The 24,259-nt window shown below is 42.4% G+C and overlaps 1 protein-coding gene across 3 annotated transcripts in view; it reads left to right on the forward strand.

Moving 5' to 3' along the window:
* The first annotated feature begins 718 nt into the window (after positions 1–718).
* Positions 719–24,259, forward strand: part of DOK5 (docking protein 5) — a 76,246-nt gene continuing 52,705 nt past the window's right edge. For 2 of the 3 annotated variants that reach the window (XM_081949403.1, XM_081949404.1), the window contains exon 1: positions 719–1,065. In XM_081949403.1, the coding sequence (XP_081805529.1) occupies positions 1,000–1,065 (66 nt within the window). In that variant the 5' untranslated portion in view covers positions 719–999. The remainder of the gene's footprint in view (positions 1,066–24,259) is intronic. The other variant, XM_081949402.1, reaches the window with a different exon arrangement.

Raw genomic sequence — 24,259 nt, forward strand, 5'->3', positions numbered from 1 at the left:
AGTACAATTCTCCTGGAAGCTTCTGCTCACCACAGCTGAAGGACAGTGGCTTGAGGAAACTTGGTCCATTCTTAGTCTGATCATCACGATAGTCCATTCTTAGCATTGGTCAAAGATGGTGGAGTAGAAGCTTACTGCCCTTAAAATTAGATCCCCACCTCTTCCTTGTGTTATACCAGTGATGGCTAACCTTTTCATTGCTGCATGCTGAGAGCGCATGCGTGCCCATAATGAAATGCACACGTGACAACCACCCACGAGTCACGCCCCCAAGCATTCTGTATGTGCCCTGCCCTGCCCCATGCGCGCATGACCCCACCCATGCTCCCATGCCCCCTGCACATGCACAGCAGAGACCCCAAAACCAGCTGGCCAGCGGGAGGTGCTCATGCATGCATGCACGCACGGTGGAGCTGAGCTGGGGCGACGGCTGATGTGCCCACACAGAGGGCTCTGCATGCCACCTGTGGTACACGTGCCATAGGTTCACCACCACGGTGTTATATACTATAGGATTGTCACTTCCTCCGCCTCCCTAGTTGTGGATGGTGCTTCTGCCCTATCAGAAGTGAGGTGGCAGGGAAAGTTGCTCCTGCATCCAGGAAGCAAGAGAGGGAACTGCGCTCCCTACTAGGGAAGTCAAGAAAGAACCGGGGAGGTGGGAGGAGGAAGAGTATTTGGGCTGATTCCCTTCTCTCATTCCGCTGCGACCTCCGCAGCGTTCAAGCTACCGTTCTCTCTCTGAGAGAGAGCGAGAGAGAGAGAGAGAGAGAGAGAGAGAGAAGGAGAGGAAAAGAGAGACAGAGAGAGAGCAGGAAAACAGTCGTCCTCGCTGACGAGCTTCTGGGTCAGGATTGGAGGATTTATCCCAAAGACGGATCGATCATCTGGGGTGGGTAGGGGGGGAGTTCAAACGGCAGCCAACGAGCCAGGCGCAGCTACAAACTGGGTTGCGTTTGCAACTTTCCTCCAGCCCGCCTTCGTCCGCCGTAATCCGGGATGGCTTCCAATTTTAATGATATAGTAAAGCAAGGGTATGTCAAGATTAGGAGCAGGCGTTTGGGCGTAAGTATTTTACGATTGCTTTGGGGCGTCCCTCCCCTCCCCATTCCGCCCCCCTCTCCCCATCCCCGCTTCTCCCCTTGGCATTTTCATCCGAGACTGAGCGGCAGGGTTTGAGACTTGCCAGATGCTCCTCGCGGCCGCCGGGTGGGTTGGTGGGAATCGGTCTGGGTGTCTGAAGGAGAAGAAAAGCCAAGCAACGTCTGCTTTAGTGTTCTAGTTATTTACTTATCCCTTGCGGAGAGTTGAGCCTTTCCAGATCCTTGCGTTACGTACCCGAAAGAATTGCAAAGCACATTTCTACATAGCGTTCAGGGAATGGAAAATAAGAGATCTGCGCTGGCATTAAATGGGTATTTTCAGGGTTTTCAACTGTGCTAGTAGCAAGCACTGAATGTGGCAGAATCCTTCCTCAAAGGGGACTGGGGCGAGTGGTGTCTTATGGGAATTGGGTTGGAGGCAATGGCTTGATTGGAAATTGATTAAGAAATCGGGAATCGACAGATTGAGGCAGTCTGGGTCTCCTAACTTTTCACCTCTTTCCTGAAGAGGAGCCTCCCTTAGTGGTACCTTGGAGACATGCAGCTTAATCCTAGGTAACTTCACTCAGAAGTGAGACCTGGGGTGGGTTGATGTGCAAGGGTGCAATATTGGTTAGGGCAAAAGAGCAAGCAAACTTCAGGGCAGCTGTGCGATCGGCATTTGCAATGGGGTTTGGTTTAAAGTCTTGTGGCACCTTGGAAATGCACAGCTTGCTTAATCCTAGGTAACTTCACTCAGAAGTGAGACCTGTGGTGGGTTGATGTGCAAGGGTGCAACCTTGTTTTTTTATACAAAGAAGTAGACATTAATACTTTAAGTAAAATGTGTGTAGAACTGCCGTCAAGGCAACAGGCGTCATTTAGCATCAACACGCATAAGCTTGTGCTGGCACAACTGTTTGAGATAAGAAACCAGTAATTACACACACACAGACACACACAGACACAGACACAGACACACACACACACACACACACACACACGATTACCCAAAAGTAAATCTTCATGGCTTCAGTAGGTTGATTGCTTAGGAGTATAAATGTGCTGAAAAGTCCAAATGGATGCAAAATATTCTCAGGAATAGAATTGCGGTGTTCATTCCACTTGAATAAAACCGGCCCTGCAAGTAGGGAAAAAAAACCTACATTATTTACACTTAATGGGTCTTGTATCTCATCATCTGCACCAGAGAATTCTGAAGTTCTGCGATACTAAACCAGTTGAACCCATCATGCTTTTGTTAGCTGTCTCTTTAAAATATGCTGTCACTCTGCATGAGGGTCACATGGAAATACCATTCAAGTAAACCGTGCCTCCAAGTCAGATGTTGATGGTGTGCTTCCCCCAGAGGATTCCTTCATTCATGAAACTTTTTATAGATCGGGGAAGTCAGTAAACCATGGCCTTTGACATGGAAAATAAATTTAGATAACTTTGAAACTGGAGTCTTGGGGAGATAACACCCATATCAATCCACCACAAGTCCTACTGTGCAGAGCTGATTGCTTAGTTTGGGTGCATAGAAAACTCTGTGTGGGAATTTTTATTTGTCATAAAAAATACTTGGAACAGGTTTGCACCTCTGATTTTTCAGAACGGTCTCAATTTGGTTGTCATGTTTGTGTTGGAGCATTTATTTCATTGTTTACCTATCCAGCACACTTTTTCAGTAAAAAAAAAAAAACTACAAAGATGCTAAGCATGAGTCTTATGTTAAAATTGTGCACTGGACTGTTTTGTACCAGACAGTTGCCGGTGCATTGGTAGCTGTTTTGGCAGTTATTGTGGCTTCTCTTGAGAAGTTGATTCATAGACATCTGCAAGGCTTTAACTCTTTGGAGGCACATTGTCTGCAGTTTTGATAAACAATGGGGGCGATGTCTTAGCCTTGCAAGAAATGGGATACAATTTCAACTCAAGTGCCCTTCATTTCACCAGGTGGATAGTAAATGTCACTGGCTACTGTAAAAATGGGAGAGCTTGTTTATAACTGAAAGGTTCACGCAGTGTGAACTTGGTGCTGTGTGCTGCATATATGTGAGTGTTGGAAGAGCTATGTAGTTGAAAAGAATAAATACACTGATGGAATAGAATAACAGAGTTGGAAGGGACCTTGGAGGTCTTCTAGTCCTAACCCTAACTCTTCTAGTCCAACCCCCTGCTTAGGCAGGAAACCCTACACCACTTCAGACAAATGGTTATCCAGCATCTTCTTAAAAACTTCCAGTATTGGAGCATTCACAACTTCTGGAGGCAAGTGGTTCCACTGATTAATTGTTCTAACTATCAGGAAATTTCTCCTTAGTTCTGGGCTGCTCTCTCCTTGATTAGTTTCCACCCATTGCTTCTTGTCCTGCCCCCAGGGGCTTTGGAGAATAGCTTGATTCCCTCTTCTTTGTGGCAGTTCACACAGTGATCCTGGATACCTGTTCCTAATTGTACACAGGTAGTCCTTGACTTACAACCATTTGTTAGAAACCGTTAGAAGTTACAATGGCACTGAAAAAGTAACCTATGACTGGTCCTTACACTCACAAGTGCCACATCATTGCCATGGTCCTATGACCATGGGTGCATGGCAATCATGTATTTAAACTAAAGAGCAGTGGTTAGAATTCAGTATTGCAGGCTACTACTGCTGCCTGCTGGCTGCCTGCAATCTGGCAGTTTGAATCTCACCAGGCTCAAGGTTGACTCAGTCTTCCATCCATCCAGGGTCAGTAAAATGAGGACCCAGATTGTTGGGGGCAAGAGGCCAACCATTTACAGAGGGCTGTAAAACACTGTGAAGCAGTATAGAAGTCTAAGTGCTATTGCTATTTACGATAGTTGCAGCATCCCAGGGTTATGTAATTATCATTTGTGACTTTCTCATCCAGCTTTCAAGAAGGAAAATCAATGGGAGAAACGGGATTGACTTAAGGACTGCAGTGATTTGCTTAGCAACTGTAGCAATAAAGATCAAATCAAGATGTCATGTTTCATAATGGAAATTCTGATCCCAATTGTTGTCTTAAATCGAGGACTGTACAAATATAATTCCTAGTTTTTAGTGACCTATTATATATTTCTAAGTAAAGATGTTCAGATTAGCATCTCCAAAGCTCGGAAATTTCTGAAGAAGACAACATGGGGTGGAGGTTATGTTTACTACATCACTATCTCACCTCTCCTCCAAAATGCTTAAAAAATGTCTACTTTGCCTACTTCGTTTTAGTTTTACAATAAATAAGGTAAAGGCAAAGGTTCCCCTGCACATGTGAGCACTGACCCCCTAGTCATTTCTGGCTCTAGGGAGCAGTGCTCATCTCCGTTTCAAAGCCAAAGAGCCAGCGCTGTCCAAAGACGTCTCTGTGGTCCTATGGCTGGCATGACTCAACACCAAAGGAACATGGAATGCTTTTACCTTCCCACCAAAGTGGTCCCTATTTTTCTACTTGCATTTTTTATTTGCTTTCAAACTGCTAGGTTGGCAGAAGCTGGGACAAGTAACGGGAGCTCATTCCATTACGTGGCGCTAAGGATTCTAACCACTGAACTGCCGACCTTCTGATCAACAAGCTCAGTGTCTTAGCCACTGAACCACTGTGTCCCAATTTACAATAAATGCATAAGGTCAATTAGGAAAAGTGAGAGATCATTATTTGATTTCTATAAGGCACTAGTGTTATTGTTAAGTCCTTGAGCCTACGACGCCATTGACTATCATTGCCGGCTCCTGATTGGTTGAGATGCGAGCAGCCAGCTGGTGGGAGAATGCAGACATTCTATTGGTTCAGCCTCTGACAGCTGTATAGTATAAAAAGGTTGTCAGCTGTCAAATGTTGCTGTTTTGCTGGTTTGAGGTTTGCCTTACATTTTACTGTGTTAAACTGTTAATAAAGGTTGTGTTAGCTTCAACCTGCCTTGCCTCAGTTCCTGCCTGCCTCGTTCTCCCTACAGAACACTGGCGACGAGGATGGGATTAGGACTGAGGTAAAGGAAAAGCGAAGTCACTAATAAGAGCTGCCTCAAGTCACAGGTGACGAGACGTCACTCCAAGGCTAATTCCTCAGTTCGGTCCTTCTAAGGATGGCTAATTTACCGGCATTCACGGCATTCAGCCCAGCCACTGAAACATGGGACTCCTACCTCGAGTGGTTCGAATGCTTCCTGGAGGCAAACAACTTCACCGGTTTGTCCAGTGGCCGTAAAAGAGGATATTTTCTCAGCGCATGTGGCCACGACATGTTTGGAACAGGGCTTTAGCAGCCCCTTAGTCCGTCCATTCGATGCCTCGGGAGACTCTTTTGGAGAAATTTAAAAAGCATTACTCTCCAACTCCCTCGCACATAGCCAGATGTTATGCTTTTAGGCAGAGGACCCAGAGAGAAGGGGAATCTGTGAGCTTCCCTCAGAACACGGCCCTGCACTGTGACTTTCCTGTGCTGGACGATGCCCTGTTAGAACAGCTGGTCTGTGGTATCAAAGACCTCAGATTTCAGCGATGCTTGCTAGCACGAAAAGAGCTGAGCCTTCAGGCAGCCGTGGATGAAGCCGCAACAAAGACAATCGGGTGGAGCCGATGCCAGTCGGTGTACTTGGCTGACTACGCATGTGCTAACTGGGAGGAGAGGGGCGTTAAGTCCTCGAGCTACGATGCCATTGACTATCATTGCCGGCCCCTGATTGGTTGAGACGTGAGCAGCCAGCTGGCGGGAGAATGCAGCCATTCTATTGGTTCAGCCAGCTGGCGGGAGAATGCAGCCATTCTATTGGTTCAGCGTCTGACAGCTCTAGTATAAAAGGGCTGTCAGCTGTCAAATGTTGCTGTTTTGCCGGTTCGAGGTTTGCCTTACATTTTACCATGTTAAACTGTTAATAAAGGTTGTGTTAGCTTCAACCTGCCTTGCCTCAGTTCCTGCCTGCCTCGTTCTCCCTACAGAACAGTTATGATTTATTTAATTGTACTTAGGAAATACATGACATTGTTTTTTTACAATATGCTAAACCAAACCAGATGAAGGCTTTAATGTGATGTGTGAACAATATTTTGCACTAACCCAAAGAACTTTATGGCTAAACTGAACCTGACACTCCTTGGGTGTTTATCCCAAATTATAATATTTATACACCACTGTATAGACCAAGGAGGTAAGCTAATACCTTCTAAGCATTTTGGAATGCAACTTCCATTATCACTAGCCAAGAATTTGAAAATAAGTGGGTGCAGGAACACATCCAGTTTCCAGTTTGTCTGGTCCTCCAGTTTCAGAATAGAAGGAAGATTTCTTTTGTTGATAATGGGTGGATGATGGGGATCATGTTGACATTCAATCCAGACAAGATGGAATGGATAAACATGACTCAAAGTTTAACTGTGATTAGACAGTATTCCACTTCTTCTGAAAGTACCAGCGCTCTCTGTTTGGGAGTGCTGTTTGATGCTCAGGAATTAATTTTTTGCACAGCCATATCTAGTGTGGGCTGATCAGATTCATGGGCTGATCAGATTCAATATCTAGGCCATTCATGTTAACTATCACAGCACACTTGCATCAAGCTCCTGAGAGCTAGTGGGATGCAGGTAGAAGGACAAATGAGAACCTGAAGGATCCCTCTTCAAGTCTAAAGACCATTCAAAAGAAAGAATAAAAAAGTCAAAAAGGTAATACAAAGACCAAAAAACCCCTCAGCAGCAATCAACACCCAAATGAGCAGAGATTAACCTCAGGATTAACATTACCCTAACAATCAAGAAGTAAATTATACCCTAATTAAGGAACTGCCAAGCAACCCACCAAAACCAAACCAACCAACCCTGACAGGGCAAGCCAGTAGGATGTAAAAGGAGAACAAATCTCACTCCCTATTAGCACTGATAGTACCCAGTTTGGTAACGAAACATCTGCAAGAAAGCAACTATGTTCAGAGAACACCAAGGACTTCTCATTTTTTCAAATCTCCCATCAACTATAGAACTACACATAGGATACTTTGCACTACTCACTCTTCATTTCAGATCAAGAAGAATTGGAGCAGGAGCTGCTGTGCATGCTAATCTTACTTTTTATTTATTTACAAAAAAAAAAGCAAAATGAATGAATGAATGAATGAATGAATGGTGCAAAATTCAGCAGCTAGGCTCCTGCATCACCCAATGGCTGTCTTGAAGGATCTGCATTGATAGCAAATTGTCTACTAAGCATAATATGCTGTGTTTGGATAAATAAATAAGACTGAATCAATCTTGATTCCTGGTAACTACTGTACATGGATGTACATAGGCACCTATGGTGGGAGCAAAGCAGAAGCAAATGGGATTCTCTCATAATGTGAATTTTGGTGTTGCTTCTAAGTATGTAAGGAACAGAGTTATGTGGTGAAGCCCTAATGCACATTTTGGCATTCAGAGGACAGTTCTGGATTCCGTGGACATGTCTGTAGTTTTCCTGGTAATGGTATGAAAGGTTACTATTGCCGTTGAGGGTGTTTTTTGACTTCCCAGTTGAACCTATGGCTGTGATATATCCTTCTGCTTATCCATTCACATTCTAAGAAGGTATTCGTTTTTAAGGGTATAGGATATTCGTCTTTTGTATTCGTTTTAATGAGACACCTGTACACCGCCCCGAGTCCCTTCGGGGAGAGGGGGCAGTCTATAAATCCTGAAAAATAAATAAAATAAATAAATGACATTGTTTAATTGTTTTGGGCTCCACCAAGGTTGGATATTCTGCCACTTGTTTTTAAATAAACTTACGTATGGCAGGAGTGGGTTTCTTCCGGCACCACCAAGGTTGGATATTCTGCCACTTGTTTTTAAATAAACTTACGTATGGCAGGAGTGGGTTTCTTCCGGCATTACTGCCTGTTCGATGCATGCACGATTTTGCACACGTGTGCACTTGCCTATAAATAAGTCTGCGGATGCACAACATATTTAAAAAGGTGAAAAAAAGATGTTGCGGCGACTAGGGAGCCAGTTCGGGGGCTCTGGCGAGCATGCTGCCCCTACCGGTTCGGAGACCCAGTCGCTATTTCCCCTACTGGTTTCACCGAACTGGTGCGAACTGGTAGGAACCCACCTCTGAGGTATGGCTTCCTGTCTTTCAAGAGGCCTTATCTGAAGAGGTCTCCATTGTCAGAGGCCTCTTGCTATGGAAGTGAGAGAAGACTTGCATAAAATCGTTTGGGTTGCACTTACTCCCCCGATCTTTGCCATTAGAAGACCAACTCATTTCAACAGGCTTTTAATTGTTAATGGTAGTCATAGTAAATGGAGTTCATTTTGTTAATATCCCAATCGCAATAATTATATGATGCTCTGACATTTTAATGCATGTTTATTATCATGATTATTATCTTTACTGTGCTTGTGTTAATTTGATTAATTTAAACCTAATTACTTAAATTGGTTTACTATGGATATTTGATGTGTACGATTATGTTGTTACCCACTGGGGAGTCGTCATAAAATATAGCTATGTAGAAGCATGATAAATAAGCACCAATTATTTTATTGTTCCTTTAATCAGTATTTTTTTTATATATTCTGCTTTTGTTTCTAAATTTTGTAGATGTTTTGAGTGCTTACCAAAATAAAAAAGGGCAGGGTAAAAATCATAAAAGCAAATAAATAAGAGTTTTAAATCCTTATTTTGACTTTTAGCAACCTTTTCAGCTTTCTGGACAAGGCTGTTGCTAGTATGAGATATAAATTAAAGAGATGGAATAAATTCAAATTAAAAAAAAAATCCCTCCCACCAGCCCACCTCACCAAGTATATGGATTTAGATTGCATGTGGAGTAATTCATGTAACATTACTACAACCAGAGGTGATATCCAGCCGGTTCTCTCCGGTTCAGGTGAACTGGTAGCAGTGGCTGCAGGCGGCTCTGCCCACCGGCCCCAACATAATGCACGAGCTCTACACATGCACAGAAGGTGGTGCACATGCGCAGATGAGGTGCATGCACTCACATTTGCGAACCGATAGGGAAGGTAAGTGAATCCTACCACTGCTACAAACCATACTTTGAGATTGTGGCTAAGGTAGACAACTTTAACCACAGTTTCAACCTTGAAATGATTTTAAAGCCTAACTTAAGTAAAGTTAATCGTATCAAACAATTATACCTATAGAGGGCCATTATATAATCTCCCCTCATTCTCCTGTTCTCTGTTTAAAGGATCCTGATTGTGCATTGTGAGTTTTTCAATATATGGGCTTAGCTCCTTATGGAAAGTGGTTCTTGAACCTGAGTCACTGAACAGAATGAAGAGAGCAGTTAATTCTGATCTTTCCATTCCCATGTACTAGATGACCATCTAGAACAGGAGTATCAAACTCAAGGCTCATGGGCTGAATCTGGGCTGCAGGATGCTTAGATCTGGCCCAGGGGGCCAACTTGGAAACAGGGAAGCATCAGCCCAAGGTGCCTCTGCTAGTAAAAATGGATTGTGCAGCCATCCCGAGCTCCATTTTCGCTGGCAGAGGGTTGCAGGAGGCTGTCGCAGCCAAAAACGGAGCTTGGCTTCACAGGCACCCCTGATACAAGTGCTGTCAAGCTGGCCACGCCCACCCAAGCTCTCCAAGGTCAAACACAACACTGATGTGGCCCTCAATGAAATTGAGTTTGAGATTCCTGATCTAAAATAAGGGCTCTCAACTTGAGATCCATCTCCTTTCTGCAGTGGCATAGCGTGGGGGGTGCAGGGGGGGCCGGCCGCACCGGGCGCAACATCTGAGAGGGGCGCACTCGCGGGAGCACTCGTCTGCCTACACCTGCGGCTTGTAGCTCTTACGGTACTGTCCGCTCCTCCTCCTCCGGTTCGGCAGGAGGAAGGCGGGGTGTCCAGCAGTCTGAAAACGGGGCGGGGACAGCGCCTTAAAGACACCGCCAGCGCCTCCCTACGCCAGACATTTGCCCCTTGTCGGTCCTTCGGTCCTTCGTGGCCGCTCTTGGCCTTCCCCCCTCTCCCCCCCCCCCCCGACGGACCTCCTGCGCCTTTAAGACGATTGCAGAGCTGCTACTTTTGGGGCCAACTTAGATCTGCTGGGGGTGGGTGGGTTGGGCTGAAATCCGCTCGGTAGAGCTTTGCCCTCCCGTTCACGCAGCTCTTCGAAGAATAGAAGTCGTGCCAGGGTGAAACATGTCTGTCCCGGCTGACCTTTTTCTCTGATACTAACATAATTTGGGTTCCGCTAAATGTTTGTGTGGGACTTCAAAAGTCTCTTGCATCCCTCAAGTAATCTGGAAGAAACCAAAGCGGGCGAACATATTTATGCAGCTGTGTAAAACAGGTGGTGGTTTGCTTACTTGTGGCTTGTAAATCAAGATGTGCATTTAAGTCACACGTTATGTGTGAGCGGAGACAGGTCGGGCTTAGCGAAATAATTAGGAGTAAGCAAACTATGGATTTACCTGGGGTGGGTGGGTGGGGGTGAAATCTGTTTCCATGAAAAGCCATAGTTGGCTTAGCTGTGGTTTGTTGACTAAATTGCATTCATACAAATTCATGCCTAATTAAAGAATAAGACGTGTGCAATCTGTGGATTCAGGAATAAAGTAGTATGATTCTAATAAAAGAGAAATATTTGTACCTCAGGGTTGATATGAGGGGTCCTTGGTGCTCCCTGAAGTTGCTTGCGTTTCATTACCCAAGCTAGGTAACATCAGTGCTAGTGACGCCACACTCTTTACTAGCACTGATGATGTTACCTAGTTTGGGTAATGAAACCTCTGCAAGAAAACAAGCAAGCTCAAAGAGCACCAAAGACCCCTCATAATATGATTCTTCTGCAAGCAGGCGTGTTTGACCAATCTTGGCAATCCAGTTTCTGTTCTTGGGAATTTAAATCAATAGTAAGCAAAATAAAGTGTTTGGACATTAGGATGGTCTTGTGAAAGTCTCTGTGTTTGGGAGTACATAAAACACAGCTGCCATTGAGTAATATAATCCTAAAGTTGCAGACACAATAACTGGAGCATATTAAATTCCCTTGCATTTATTTCTGCTGTTATTTTCTGAATCTGTCTAAATCCTTCTTAGTGTGATGCTCTAAATTGTACACAATAATTCAGCATGCGATTTGGCCAACACAGAATGAAAGGGAACACTTCCTTCCTGTGGTTTGAAAAGTATACAAATTGTGCTTGCCTTTTTTGCAGCCACATTGCAACATTCACTCATATATTGTATGCAATTATTTTATCTTTTCAAAATACTTGCATAAGTTCTATTACCAAGACATCACCATGTCCTCCATCCTATACCTGTAGATTTGATTTATGATTTCTAAGGGAAGAAATGTGCATTTGATTCTGTTAAATATCATTACGTTATCTTCAGGAAGAAAGTATTCAAGCAAGGAATATAATTATGTAATTATACAAAATACTAGATAATTGCAATAGAAAATACCTAACTTTGATGACTAAAAAGCAGAGGCTGACATCTTAATTAGATGCAATACTCTTAAATAATAAATTCTTCCTAGCCAAGTGCAAGGTAGAATGTAGGAAATGACTAAAGAGATTCAAATTAAGCACTCTCTGTTAATTGTGACTGTATACAGAACTCCCTCAAAGGTCATTATGAAAATATTAACAAATATCTATACCTAGTGAGACAGACTGAAGTCCTTGACTTACAACAGTTCATTTAGTGACTGTTTGACGTTACAACATCACTTTAAAAAGTGACTTATGACCATTTTTCACACTTATGACAGTTGCAATATCCTCACGGTCACATGATCAAAATTCAGATGCTTGGCAACTGTCTCGTGTTTATGACTTGCAGTATTGTGGGATCATGGGATCCCCTTTTACGACCTTCTGACAAGCAAAGTCAATGTGGAATCCAGATTCACTTAACAACCGTGCTGCTACAGTGATTCACTTAACAATTGTGGCAAGAAACTGGCCGCAATTTCTTAACATAGGACAAAACTCACTTAACAAATGTCTCACTTAGCAACATAAATTTTGGGCTCAATTGTGGTTGTAAGTCAAGGACTATCTGTAATACTTATAAAAGGTAAAGGTTATGTCTGATTCTAGGGGCCAGTGCTCATCTCCCTTTCTTAGCCGAGCGAGCCATCATTGTCCAAAGATGCTTCTGTGGCAGTGGCGTAGCGTGGGGGGTGCAGGGGGGGCGGCCGCATTGAAAGGGGGCACGCTGGTCATTCTGCATTGAAAGGGGGCACGCTGGTCTCTCTGCATTGAAAGGGGGCATGCTGGTCTCTCTGCATTGAAAGGGGGCATGCTGGTCATTCCACATTGAAAGGGGGCACGCTGGACACTTAGCAGGGCATAGGCAGGATCACTAAACTCAATAAAGTGTTTGAAAATAAACTTGTATTTAGATGCATTTTACTTTAATTACATCAGTATTTTCATAACAAACAATACATGTGCTTAGGGGGTAAGGGTTTCTTTAACTAATCTAGTGCTAAAATCCACGGGTTAGGGGGCGCAAATTACTTGCCTTGCCCCGGGTGCTGACAACCCACGCTACGCCACTGCCTTTCTGGGCTTATGTGAACTTAGAGGGATGAACCTTATCAAATTTACTTTCACTAATCTTTGACTAAAATGTAGCTTTTTATTCTGTAAAGTAGATAGCAAACTGATTTATGGCAAAATGTTTCTTAACATTAATAAGCCTCACTAAAATTATTTCACGTTAAAAAGGGGATTGCCTTATTTATTTATTTACTTGCTTATTTATTTGTTTATTTGATTTTTACAGCTGCCCATCTCAACAAGCGATTCTGGGCAGCATAAAACAGGCATAAAACAATTAAACTAGCATTGACATTGGTTTAATAGATTAATAAAAAAGTACCTGTATTAATAATGTCCACATTGGCTATTCTTAAAATATTTTGATAATTGAAGTTCTTTGGCTTTCTTTGTAATAACATCTATATCAGAGGTGGTATTCAGCATGTTCTGACCAGTTCTGTAGAACCGGTAGCAGAAATGTTGAATAGTTCGGAGAACTGGTAAATACCACCTCTGACTGGCCATGCCCCCATCTATTCTCTGCCTCCCGAGTCCCAGCTGATTGGGAGGAAATGGGGACTTTGCAGTAACCTTCCCCTGGAGTGGGGAGTGAATGGAGAATTTACAGTATCCTTCCCCTGGAGTGAGGTGGAAATGAAGATTTTATAGTATCCTTCCCCTGCCACGTCCACCAAGCCACGCCCACAGAACCAGTAGTAAAAAAAAATGTATCCCACCACTGATCTATATACGTTTTATGCAATTCAATCATTTTTTCCTGAGAAGTGTTTATAGGCTTCACCAAACTCTCAAAGGACTTGATGGTGCTAAAAGGTTACAAACTGTTATCTAGATAAAACCTTAGTTTGCAGGAGATTTACGAGCAGCTAATGACTTTGTGCCACACTGTGCTTGCCTATAGTCTCTGTTCCAAATGTATATGCACTATAGATAGATGACCTGCTGGGGAAACCAGAATTCACTCCAGCAAAGTGGCCTGTGAGAGCTTAAAGTCATCTTTTATACTGCAGTTAATACTGAAGAATGAAATCCATGTGCAGAGAGAAAGGCTGCAGCCAAGGTGAAAGGCCATAGATCCCGGCTGTGTATTAGAAGTAGTGGCGGCAAGGTCACACAACATGAAGCCCCTCTCGAGATCGTTTACCTTGAAAAATAATAAATCAGATGCATTTGTGGTTATTGTCCACTTAAAGCCATTCCAGAGGACTTTGGGACATGTAAGGGCGCCCAAGAGTTGTAAAATACTTTCATTGCTCATCCAAAGAGCATCAAGGGGAATGGATGCAGAGGGCTCAGAACTGATGGGAAATCCACTGGCTTGTGGAAAGTGGATAAAATCGTTTTAAGGGCCACAAATGGCATTTTTCTTCTTCTTGTTTTTAAGTAGCCCTGTATAACTAGAGGTCATTTCAGAATTTGTTTACTTAACAGTATTTATGGATGAACTTTCAGCCAACACAGTCGTGGTGGTTTAGAATGGAACCCAATGAAAGGCATCCACGGGCCACAATTCTAAAAATAATGATAATAATATGAAGAGGAAAAAAGGGAAGATGATCAATAGACTGAAAACCCCTTATTTTTAGGCTGAGAGTTAGGTTGCAAAAATGACCCCATGTGGCTACCGAGAACAATGGACTTCTGCATTTCTTTGCTGCCTCTTAATAGTCACACATTTTTGTTTATTTAGCCTTGATCTAGCTGTATTAATTGCTTCTAAAATGGTAGGAGTGAGCACAATGGATTTAGTCACCATAACGGATTTCACTGTGCTTTTCATGATCAACAGCTGTCTTGTTAAACAGAAGAGAATAGATCAGGGTTGAATCTAGTGGTTAAGAGAGGTGGGTTCCTACCGGTATGGACCAGTTTGGCCAAGTAGGTAGTAACTTGGCCTGCCACGCCCCAGAACTGGTTCTATCGGAGGCGCAGCCATCTTGGTTTTCAGTTCTGTGCATGTACAGAACAATATTCATTGCAAAAATTTAAGTTTTTTCCCTTTTTCTAACGTTTTCTAGCGGAGGGCAATTTTTTTTGCGTGCCAAACTGGCAGGAATCCACCCCTGGTAGTTAAGACACCAAGCTAGAAACCAGGAGACTGTGAGTTATAGTCCCACTTTAGGCATGAAAGTGGCTGGGTGATTTTGGGACAGTCACACTCTGTCAGGCCACAACATCAAGGCAACAAGCCAGTCAGTCAATTCCTGTTATAAACAGTGGATCAACATCTGGTTAATTTAAAAAGCAGACCCTGCACCTGAGGAAAAAAAGCTAGGAATTAAAAATGGATAATTTTGTTACCTAGTCAGGTAATGAAACATCTTGCAAACAACCAACAAAGCTCAGAGACCACCAAGGACTCCGTAATATTTTTAAATGCCCGAATTGGTTGAAATGAAACACTATTGATAGTTTCTATACATAGCTGAACACCAAAGTCTGTGGCATAACCAAGGGAAATGTGTAAAATCACATAAAACATTAAAATATATAAAGTAATCAACATACATATATGCTGATGCCGGCAGCAGCAATTACAAGGAAAGTGAATTACAGAGGGGTAGCTAAGGACTATAGCTTCAGACATATAATCTAGGTAGTTTACTCTTTGTATAATAAACCCCCAAAAAAGTTTTACATGCAGTTTAAATGGGCAATTTCATAAAAAGAATTATTTCTATACCAGCAGAGATGCTCTGAAGTAAATTATCACATCTCTACATCATGGCATTTTGTACATTAAAAAAAAATTCCATTCTTGGCTCACAAAGTGGAAAATATTATTATGTGTTCTATTTATTTTATAACATTCTTTCTCATTTTTAGCCCAAGAAGGAAGCCATGGCAACTGCCAAACTGTAGTTAAAATAAAAAAAAATATATTTTAAAAAATAGTTGTAATTTATAAAAGTTTATAAAATTATTATTTTATACTTTGAACATAGCTATAAATTTGGGGATAGGTCCATTTGAACACAATAGACTGAATTAAATCATGTCGATGGATGGATTTTATTTAGTGTGTTAAACTATGTCAAATGCGGTTTTCGCCCTAATATTTTGTTTGGCTCCGACACTTGTCCACGTTGCAGGGTGAATTGAATTCCTTTTAATCACAAAAGTAGTTTGCTTCCTTAGTAATAATGCCTTAATAATACAATCCATTATAGAGAGTATCCATTAACAAAATGGAATTTTGTGTTCCATTTCCTCACATAGAGGTTATCTGCTTACATGTTCTAATTCAAACTCGCTGCTTCCTGTCGGTGAATTTAATGAGCTGTTGTACAATTACTGTGACAGAAACATTCTACTCCTAGCAAAACATTCACCGTATCTTCTCTCTAAAGCATTTGTCTAGACAGAGCTAGGCATTTCTTCTCGTGTGGTCCCATGATATTCCTCCTAGTTTTTAAATCACGCTTGCGGGCCTCCTAAAGATTTTGCACGGCTTATCAAAATCCATGTTCACATTGTTGGAAGAAATGTCCATCTGGGTACAGTTCCAAGTGGGGAGAAAGATGCTGGAAACAATGGTGACTGCTTGGAAAGATGGTTTTAATGGTGGACAGGACCACGTGGTTTTGAGGTCCTGGGCAAAAAGGGGAAGAGATGCTGCCAGTGCCTGGGTTTCATGCCCTCTCTGGGCATTTGAATTTGAGCTTGTATTCTGATTGGTTGTCAGACTCCCATGGGGCCATGACAGGGGTGAAATCTACTTATCTTCGCTACCGTTTTGCAAATGTGAGCGTATACAAGCCACCTCCTTGCAGGGACCTTCTGTGCATGTGCAGAGCATCAAAAACGGATGTGAGGATGTCTGGATGGGTGGGCGGAGCCTGCTACTGAGCACGCCTGCAAAGGAAAGTAGAACAGTGAGGGGGGGGGAATCCGCTTGCTAGTTAATATAAATCACATGTCACAGCTGATTGTCAAAAACACTGGTTCGCCCAAACTGGTAGCATTTTTTTTTTACTACTGGTTCAGGCAAACCAGTAGCATTTTTTACTACTGGTTCAGGCAAACCGGTCTGAACCAGTAGCTTTACCCCTGGGCCATGCAGGTTTGTAGGTTATCTATGTCCCAGGCTTGGTTGAGCCTTGCTGGGTGATGTAATCTTTCCAAGTGCCATGTGCTGAGTTCTGTTGCTAGATGGGTCCTCTTATATGTCCTGGAGGCCATGTCTTTTGTAGATGAGCTGGCCCAGCCTTCCTGGGGCTATTTGCAAAGGTGGGGGCTGCTTTCCAAGAGGATGTTTCTCCTTTTCTCATCGAGGGTGGTATAATATTCTGCTTTTTAAATATTTCCTAGAATATTTCATTTTCCTAGGAGAGGGGTGGGTGCTAACTTCCTACAACAAGCCATGCAATCATAAATAATGCCCCTGTTCTGCCACGGACTGTAACATGAAGAGGAATTCCATCTGGAGAGCTTGTGTTTATTTTTAGAATGTGAGCAGAATTGACCTGGACGTTCCATAGTGACTTCCTTCCTGCAACTTTGATATCCTATTTAAATAGGGAATCTGAGGACATGATATGGAATTGCCAGTATCTAGTCTTGGATAGGAGCCATCCAAAGTCTCCATAGACTCTTTTCCCCTCTACTGAGTGAGAGTAGTTATACCTATTTCTTTGTAACTTCTTTCTCACATTCTTTAGCAGTGATCGGCAGTTTTATGATCAGCGCAGTGGTGGGATTCAGATTTTTTTATTACCGATTCTGTGGGCATGGTGTGGCTTGGTGGGCGTGGCAGGGGAAGGATACTGCAAAATTTGATATCCTATTTAAATAGGGAATCTGAGATACCTATTTCTTTGTAACTTCTATCTCACATTCTTTAGTAGTGATGTCAGTTTTATGATCAGTGCAGTGGTGGGATTCAGATTTTTTTACTATCGGTTCTGTCGGCATGGTGTGGCTTGGTGGGCATGGCAGGGGAAGGATACTGCAAAATTTGATATCCTATTTAAATAGGGAATCTGAGATACCTATTTCTTTGTAACTTCTTTCTCACATTCTTTAGCAGTGATCGGCAGTTTTATGATCAGCGCAGTGGTGGGATTCAGATTTTTTTATTACCGGTTCTGTGGGCATGGTGTGGCTTGGTGGGCCTGGCAGGGGAAGGATACTGCAAAATGTGATATCCTATTTAAATAGGGAATCTGAGATACCTATTTCTTTGTAACTTCTATCTCACATTCTTTAGCAGTGATGGCAGTTTTATGATCAGTGTAGTGGTGGGATTCAATTTTTTTTTTACTATCGGTTCTGTGGGGATAGCGTGGCTTGGTGGGCGTGGCTTGGTGGGCCTGGCAGGGGAAGAATCGTGTAAAATCCTCATTTCCACCCTACTCCAGGGAAAGGATAATGTAAAATCCCCATTCCCTCCCACCCAACTAATCTGCTTTCCAGCTCTGTTCTCCTGTGCAGGGCAACAGTCCCGATCAGTTGAGACTGAGGAGACAGCAAATAGCTTGGGGCAGGACCAGCCAGAGGTGGTATTGGCTGGTTCTCTGAACTACTCAAAATTTCTACTACTGGTTCACCAGAACCGGTCAGAACTGGCTAAATACTGAATCAGTGGCAGTGAAAGAGTTGAGTAGCAGCAAAATCATTGTGGCATTAAGTTTACAGTTTACAAAAACTGTAAAATAAAAATACATACGTGGCTGGAAAAAAAATGACAAAGCAGCACATTGACTTAAAGTCAGAAAAATTCTTGTTGGGGATCTTACCCGGAAAATATAGTAAGGGGGATGCATATCTAATTATTCCTGTATTAACTGCAGCTAGAATTGTATTTGCACAAAATTGGAGAATTGAAGAGATCCCCACAGATGAGAATGTGATCAGGAAAACATTAGAATGTGCAGAAGTGGATAGACTAATGCTAGCAATTAAGGAAAAAAGAACAAATTGAATACTACATGACATGGGACTTATTTTATCAATGTTTAGATAACAAAAACTGAAGTTAAAAACAGGGAAACAAAAGAAAAAGATTAATGCTTTAAGGCCATTCTGCACTGATCTCTCTCATGCTCTTCCTGCCTCTTTCATGAACACCTTCAGAACTTCTAGTCTGGTTTGCAGACGGGATGCTCAGTGCAGATTGCAGTCAGCACAAGATTTAACAGAATAATAGAGTTGGAAGGGACCTTGGAGGTCTTCTAGTCTAACCCTTTGGTCAAGTGGGAGACCTTGTATCATTTTAGATAAGTGGCTGTCCGGTCTCTTCTTGAAAACCTCCAATCATGGAGCACCTACAAATTCTGAAGGCATCCCACTGATTAATTGTTCTCACTGTCAGGAAATTTTTCCTGACAGAAGACATTACTTTTTTCTTTGATAAGTTTCCATCCATTGTTTCTTGTCTTGCCTTCTGGTGCTTTGGCAAATAGGTTGACCCCCTCTTCTTTGTGGCAGCCCCTTAAATATTGGAACATTGCTATCAAGCCATTCCTAATCCTTCTTTTCCCTAGACTAGGGAAAGGTAAAGGTTCCCCTCGCACATGTGTGCTAGTTATTCTGGACTCTAGGGGGTGGTGCTCATCTCTGTTTCAAAGACAAAGAGCCAGCGCTGTCCGAAGATGTCTCTATGGTATGTGGCAAGCATGACTAAATGCCGAAGGAGTATGAAATGCTGTTCCCTTCCCACCAAAGGTGGTTCCTATTTTTTCTACTTGCTTTCGAACTGCTAGGTTGGCAGAAGCTGGGAGAAGTAATGGGAGCTCACTCCGTTACGCGGCAGTAGGGATTCAAACCACCAAACTGCTAACCTTTCTGATTGACAAATTCAGCGTCTTATCCACTGAGCCACCATGTCCCCTCTTCCCTAGACTACACATACCCAATTCCTGCAACAATTCTTTGTATGTTTTTGCCTCCAGATCCCTAATCATCTTTGTTTCTCTTTTCTTCATTCTTTCCAGAGACTCAACCAGTGGTGGGTTTCTAATTTTTTTACTACCGGTTCGCTCGTGTGCGCTCGTGCACTCATGCGCACATACAACACTTATGTGCATGCACATAAGCTTCTGCACATGCGCAGAAGCGTCTGGGTGGGTGGGTGGAGCCTCCGGCCGCCAGTACTTCCAGTTCACCTGATCCGGGCTGAACCGAGAGTAACCCACTTCTGGACCCAACTTATTTTTTAGATTGTGGTGACCAAAACTGCATGCAGTATTCCAAGTGTGGCCTTACCAATGCATTATAAAGTGGTCCTAGCACTTCATTTGATCTTCACCTGATTGGTTATTTTTCTGCTTCTTGACTTCCCCATTCCGTTCAAAACTCAAGACCCACCTTTTTCAACTAGCAGGCCTGGCTCAACCATAGCTCCATTTTATTCCTCCTGGCAATTTTTAAACTTGTAATTTCCATTGGGGTTTTAATTTAACTTATTTTAATATTTCTATGTTATTATAATATTGTATTGTGTTTTATACCTTCTCCGTACAATGTGTAATTTTATAATATATGTTTTTATTTATTGTACGCCGCCCCGAGTCCCGTTGTGGAGAGGGAGCGGCTAACAAATTTAATACAATAAAATAAATAAATAAATAATTAATTTGAACTGGTCTCCCACCTTTTCCTCTTGGGGAATGTTCCCTTCTTACTATTCCAGTGCCTTCCCTTGCCTTTTCCAAATATTTGCACCCATGGATGCCCTTAATCCTTCTTTCCACATTACCTCCTTTGACATTAATGGAAGCCCTTTCTATTTTTATTTTTTCTCCCTTGATGGTATCAACATAGCTGTGATGCCACTGTAATCTAAGTAAAAGGGAATAAGTTGTTTCCCCTCCCCCCTCCGCACACATTTTCAAACCACAGCCAGAAAAGAAAAATGAATGTCGAAGAATATATGTAGGACAGACTGATCTCATTTCTATGTTAGTAATGAAAAAGAATGAATTAATTCAGAACTTTGTAGAAGTCCTTTTTAAAAAAATATGGAAAGATAAGGTAAAAAGATGCTAAGAAGGAACTCATATAATGTGAAGGTATAACTCTTTCTGTGATTCAATTTCTAAAATTTCTTTGTGCCCAATTCTTTTAAAAAACTTAGCTTATATTTGGAGTCCAGAAACAATCATCTTTTTGAGTTTTATATATCCATAAAGATGCACAGATCCAAGACCTCATTTGGGTTAAGGCTAGAAAAATGATGATTTACTTCAAATTGTGCCATCTGATCAACTATCCAAATTCAGCATAAAATTTCTTAAAACAGTGCATTGCTTGTCCCTAGCATGGGTGAAATGAAAAAAAAAAAAAAACCCCAACCAACCCAAAAATATATATATCCCGATTTTATTTTTTCCAGCAGAATGGAACAAAATGCAAGCTAATTAGATAATAATGACATGATGTAGATTGCCAACTTTGATTAAAATCAATGTAGAGGTTTCCAGGTTGTAAATTTATGGATTGGGGAAATAAAATGCCTGTTAATTAAGGCTGCTTTGAGATAGAAATTGATGAAATTTACAATGATGATCAGAGGTAGGATTAAAATTTTTTAGCAACCGGATCTCTGCCTGGTTGCTGGGTGGGCGTGGCCATGGTGGGCATGGCCTACTCGGCCTCCTGCACCACGGCCAGGGTGTGTTTTCACCATCCCCAGGGTAAGGAGGCTTTCCTCAAGTCTTCAGGAGGGCAAAAACTCCCTCCCCCAGGCTCCAGAGTCCTCCCAAAGGCCACAAATGGGCCCATTTCTGGACTTCCAGGAGGCCCATTTTTTGCCCTCCAGGCTCTGGAGGCTTTGTTCGAGCCTCTCGGAAGGCAAAAACAGTCTTCCCCAAACTCTGTAGCCCTTCGGACTTCCGGAACTTCCGGGAGGCTTGTTTTTCGCTCTCCCAGAGCCTTCATGCCGGCCCTGCACTTACCTGGCATCCAAAACAGGCTGTGCGGAGACTCCTGGGAGGGGCAGAGTGGGTGGGGTGGGGCATGGTGGGCAGGGCCAGCCAGTCCTTGCACCTACCAGTTCGGCAAATCAGATGTAAAATTAACATCCGGTTCACCCAAACTGGTCCGAACTGGCTGAATCCCAATCCTGATGATGATGGCTTTTTCCAAGATCACTGTGCCAGATTTCTCTTTCTCTCCCCCCTCCCCATCTCTCTCTTACAGACACATACAAAGACAAATGAGATAGTTTCAGGATTTGCTATACAGTAGGGAAAGATGTGTGCAAAGAATGTTAATACTTTTCAGTGAATAGTGTGCTGTGTCAGGCCTGTAATTCTGTTCCTTTTAGGATCTTTGGCCTGCCACATAATTAAAACATATATATATTATGCTGTTTCATTGGTATAGTAGTTGGGAGGGGGGAATAGAAAGGAGTAGGATTGTGGAATGTATTGTTGTGAATTTCTTAGAAGCTCAAGGTTGTCTTTTGTCTCCGCACCTCGACACCTGGCCGGAAGAAGAGGGGTGTACATGCCAGCGTGGAAGATGAAGATTGGACCATGTGATGAATTATGGGGTATGGGGAAAAATGATGAACTTTTAACTGGGTGAATTCACCGGATGTACATTAGAGTTGAAATTCACCAGCTTAATGCCAACATGCCTGTCTTATTAAATTGGAGTTTTAAGGACTACTTTGCCTTGGACAATGATTTAATTCTGCATGATATTTGGAACGCTGACATGCTGCTTACTTCATTGTAAATTCATTTATACTCCAAACATACATTAAAGTAAATTGCAAATTATAGGAAAGGCAACCTATTTGACCAGTTATTGTTGAGTTCTAAAAATTTTCTTCTATTGAACAAAATCAGATAGTATGAAAATAACAAAATTTACAATAGAATTGCCACCTTATTTGTTGAAGAAAATCATTTACTTATCTTAGTCAAATGGGAAATCTCTTTATCTCTTCCTTAGTAGCCCACATGTCATCCGTATTTAAAAAATAGAGAAATATATGTATTGCACCTTCTTTCAGTTGCTCAATTTTACCATTTGTCCATTTAATTCCTATTTATACTGTGTCCCTATGCCTGAAACATTGCAGAGTATCCTATTGAAAATAGAAAAATCAGTTTCTGAGTAAGCTTTTTTTTAAAAAAAATAGTGTTATAAAAGAAGTCTTGCTCATATGATCCTATGAAATCAGAAGCAATGGAAGTAATACTTCCTATGATCTTGTGTGAGAATTTATGTTGATCTTATTACCGGAACAAACAGCTTAGAAGCTCATTGGATTTCCATTCCAAGAAAAGATTGAGCAGGAATTTCTCAGGGAGATATTAAGTGCATAGGATAAAACCTTAGGACATATTTTTGGATCAGACGACAGGATTGAAATTGGACCAGGTCTCACTAGGGAACAGACAATACAAATCAAGAAAGAATGGTAATTCCGAGCATCTAAAGTTCCCCACTATGTTGCTATTATGTCCTCAAATTAGTCTTCCGATAAGAATACCCTATATAAAAGGCAAAGATAAAGGTTTCCCTGAACATATGTGCTAATCGTTCCCAACTCTAGGGGACTGTGGTCATCTCCGTTTCAAAGCTGAAGAGCCAGCACTGTCCAAAGATGTCTCCATGTTCATGTGGCTGGCATGACTAAAAACCAAAGGCACACAGAACGCTGTTACCTTCCCACCAAAGGTGGTCCCTATTTTTCTACTTGCATTTTTTACGTGCTTTCGAACTGCTATGTTGGCAGAAGCTGGGACAAGTAACAGGAGCTCACTCCATTACACAGCACTAGGGATTCGAACCGCTGAACTGCCGATCTTCTGATCGACAAGCTCAGCGCCTTAGCCACGGAGCCACTGCGTCCCACATATGTGCAATTTTTAAAAAAATCTGATGTATGACTTTAAAGCAGAGGCTTCTCATATCCCATCACTCCTCAATGGTGCCCTATAAACTGGACTTCTAAAATTCCTAATTAGTTTGGCCAGCTAGGAATTCTGGGAGTTGAAGGCCATGTATATTCTTTGAATCCCCCCCCCCAATTCTCAATCTGCAGTACAGGTAATACTCGACTTATGACCATAATTGAGGCCAACATTTCTGTTGCTAAGTGAGACCATTCAGTGAATTTTGCCACATTGTACACCCTTTCTTGCCACCGTTGTTAAGTGAATCACTGCAAGTGTTAAGTTAGTAATACTAACATAAGTGAATCTGGCTTTCCCATTGACTTTGCTTGTAAGAAGCTTGCAAAAGGTGATCACATGACCCCAGGACATTGCAACCGTCATAAACTAAGCCAGATGCCAAACATCTGAATTTTGACTGTGTGACCATGGGGACACTGCAACAGTCATAAGTGTGAAAAATGAACATAAGTCACTTTTTTCAGTGTTGTTCTAACTTCAAACTAAAAGAACTGTTCTAAGTTAAGGACTAGGGGACATGGTAGCTCAATGGCTAAGACACTGAGCTTGTCAATCAGAAAGGTCGGCAGTTCGGCGGTTCAAATCCCTAGTGCCGCCTAATGGAGTGAGCTCCCGTTACTTGTCCCAGCTTCTGCCAAACTAGCAGTTCGAAAGCAAGTAGAAAAATGCAAGTAGAAAAAATAAGAACCACCTTTGGTGGGAAGGTAACAGCATTTGGTGCGCCTTCGGCGTTTAGTCATGCCGGCCACATGAAAACAGAGACGT

Source organism: Natrix helvetica, assembly GCF_964273705.1.
Source record: "Natrix helvetica genome assembly, chromosome: 3".
Classification (NCBI taxonomy): domain Eukaryota; kingdom Metazoa; phylum Chordata; class Lepidosauria; order Squamata; family Natricidae; genus Natrix; species Natrix helvetica.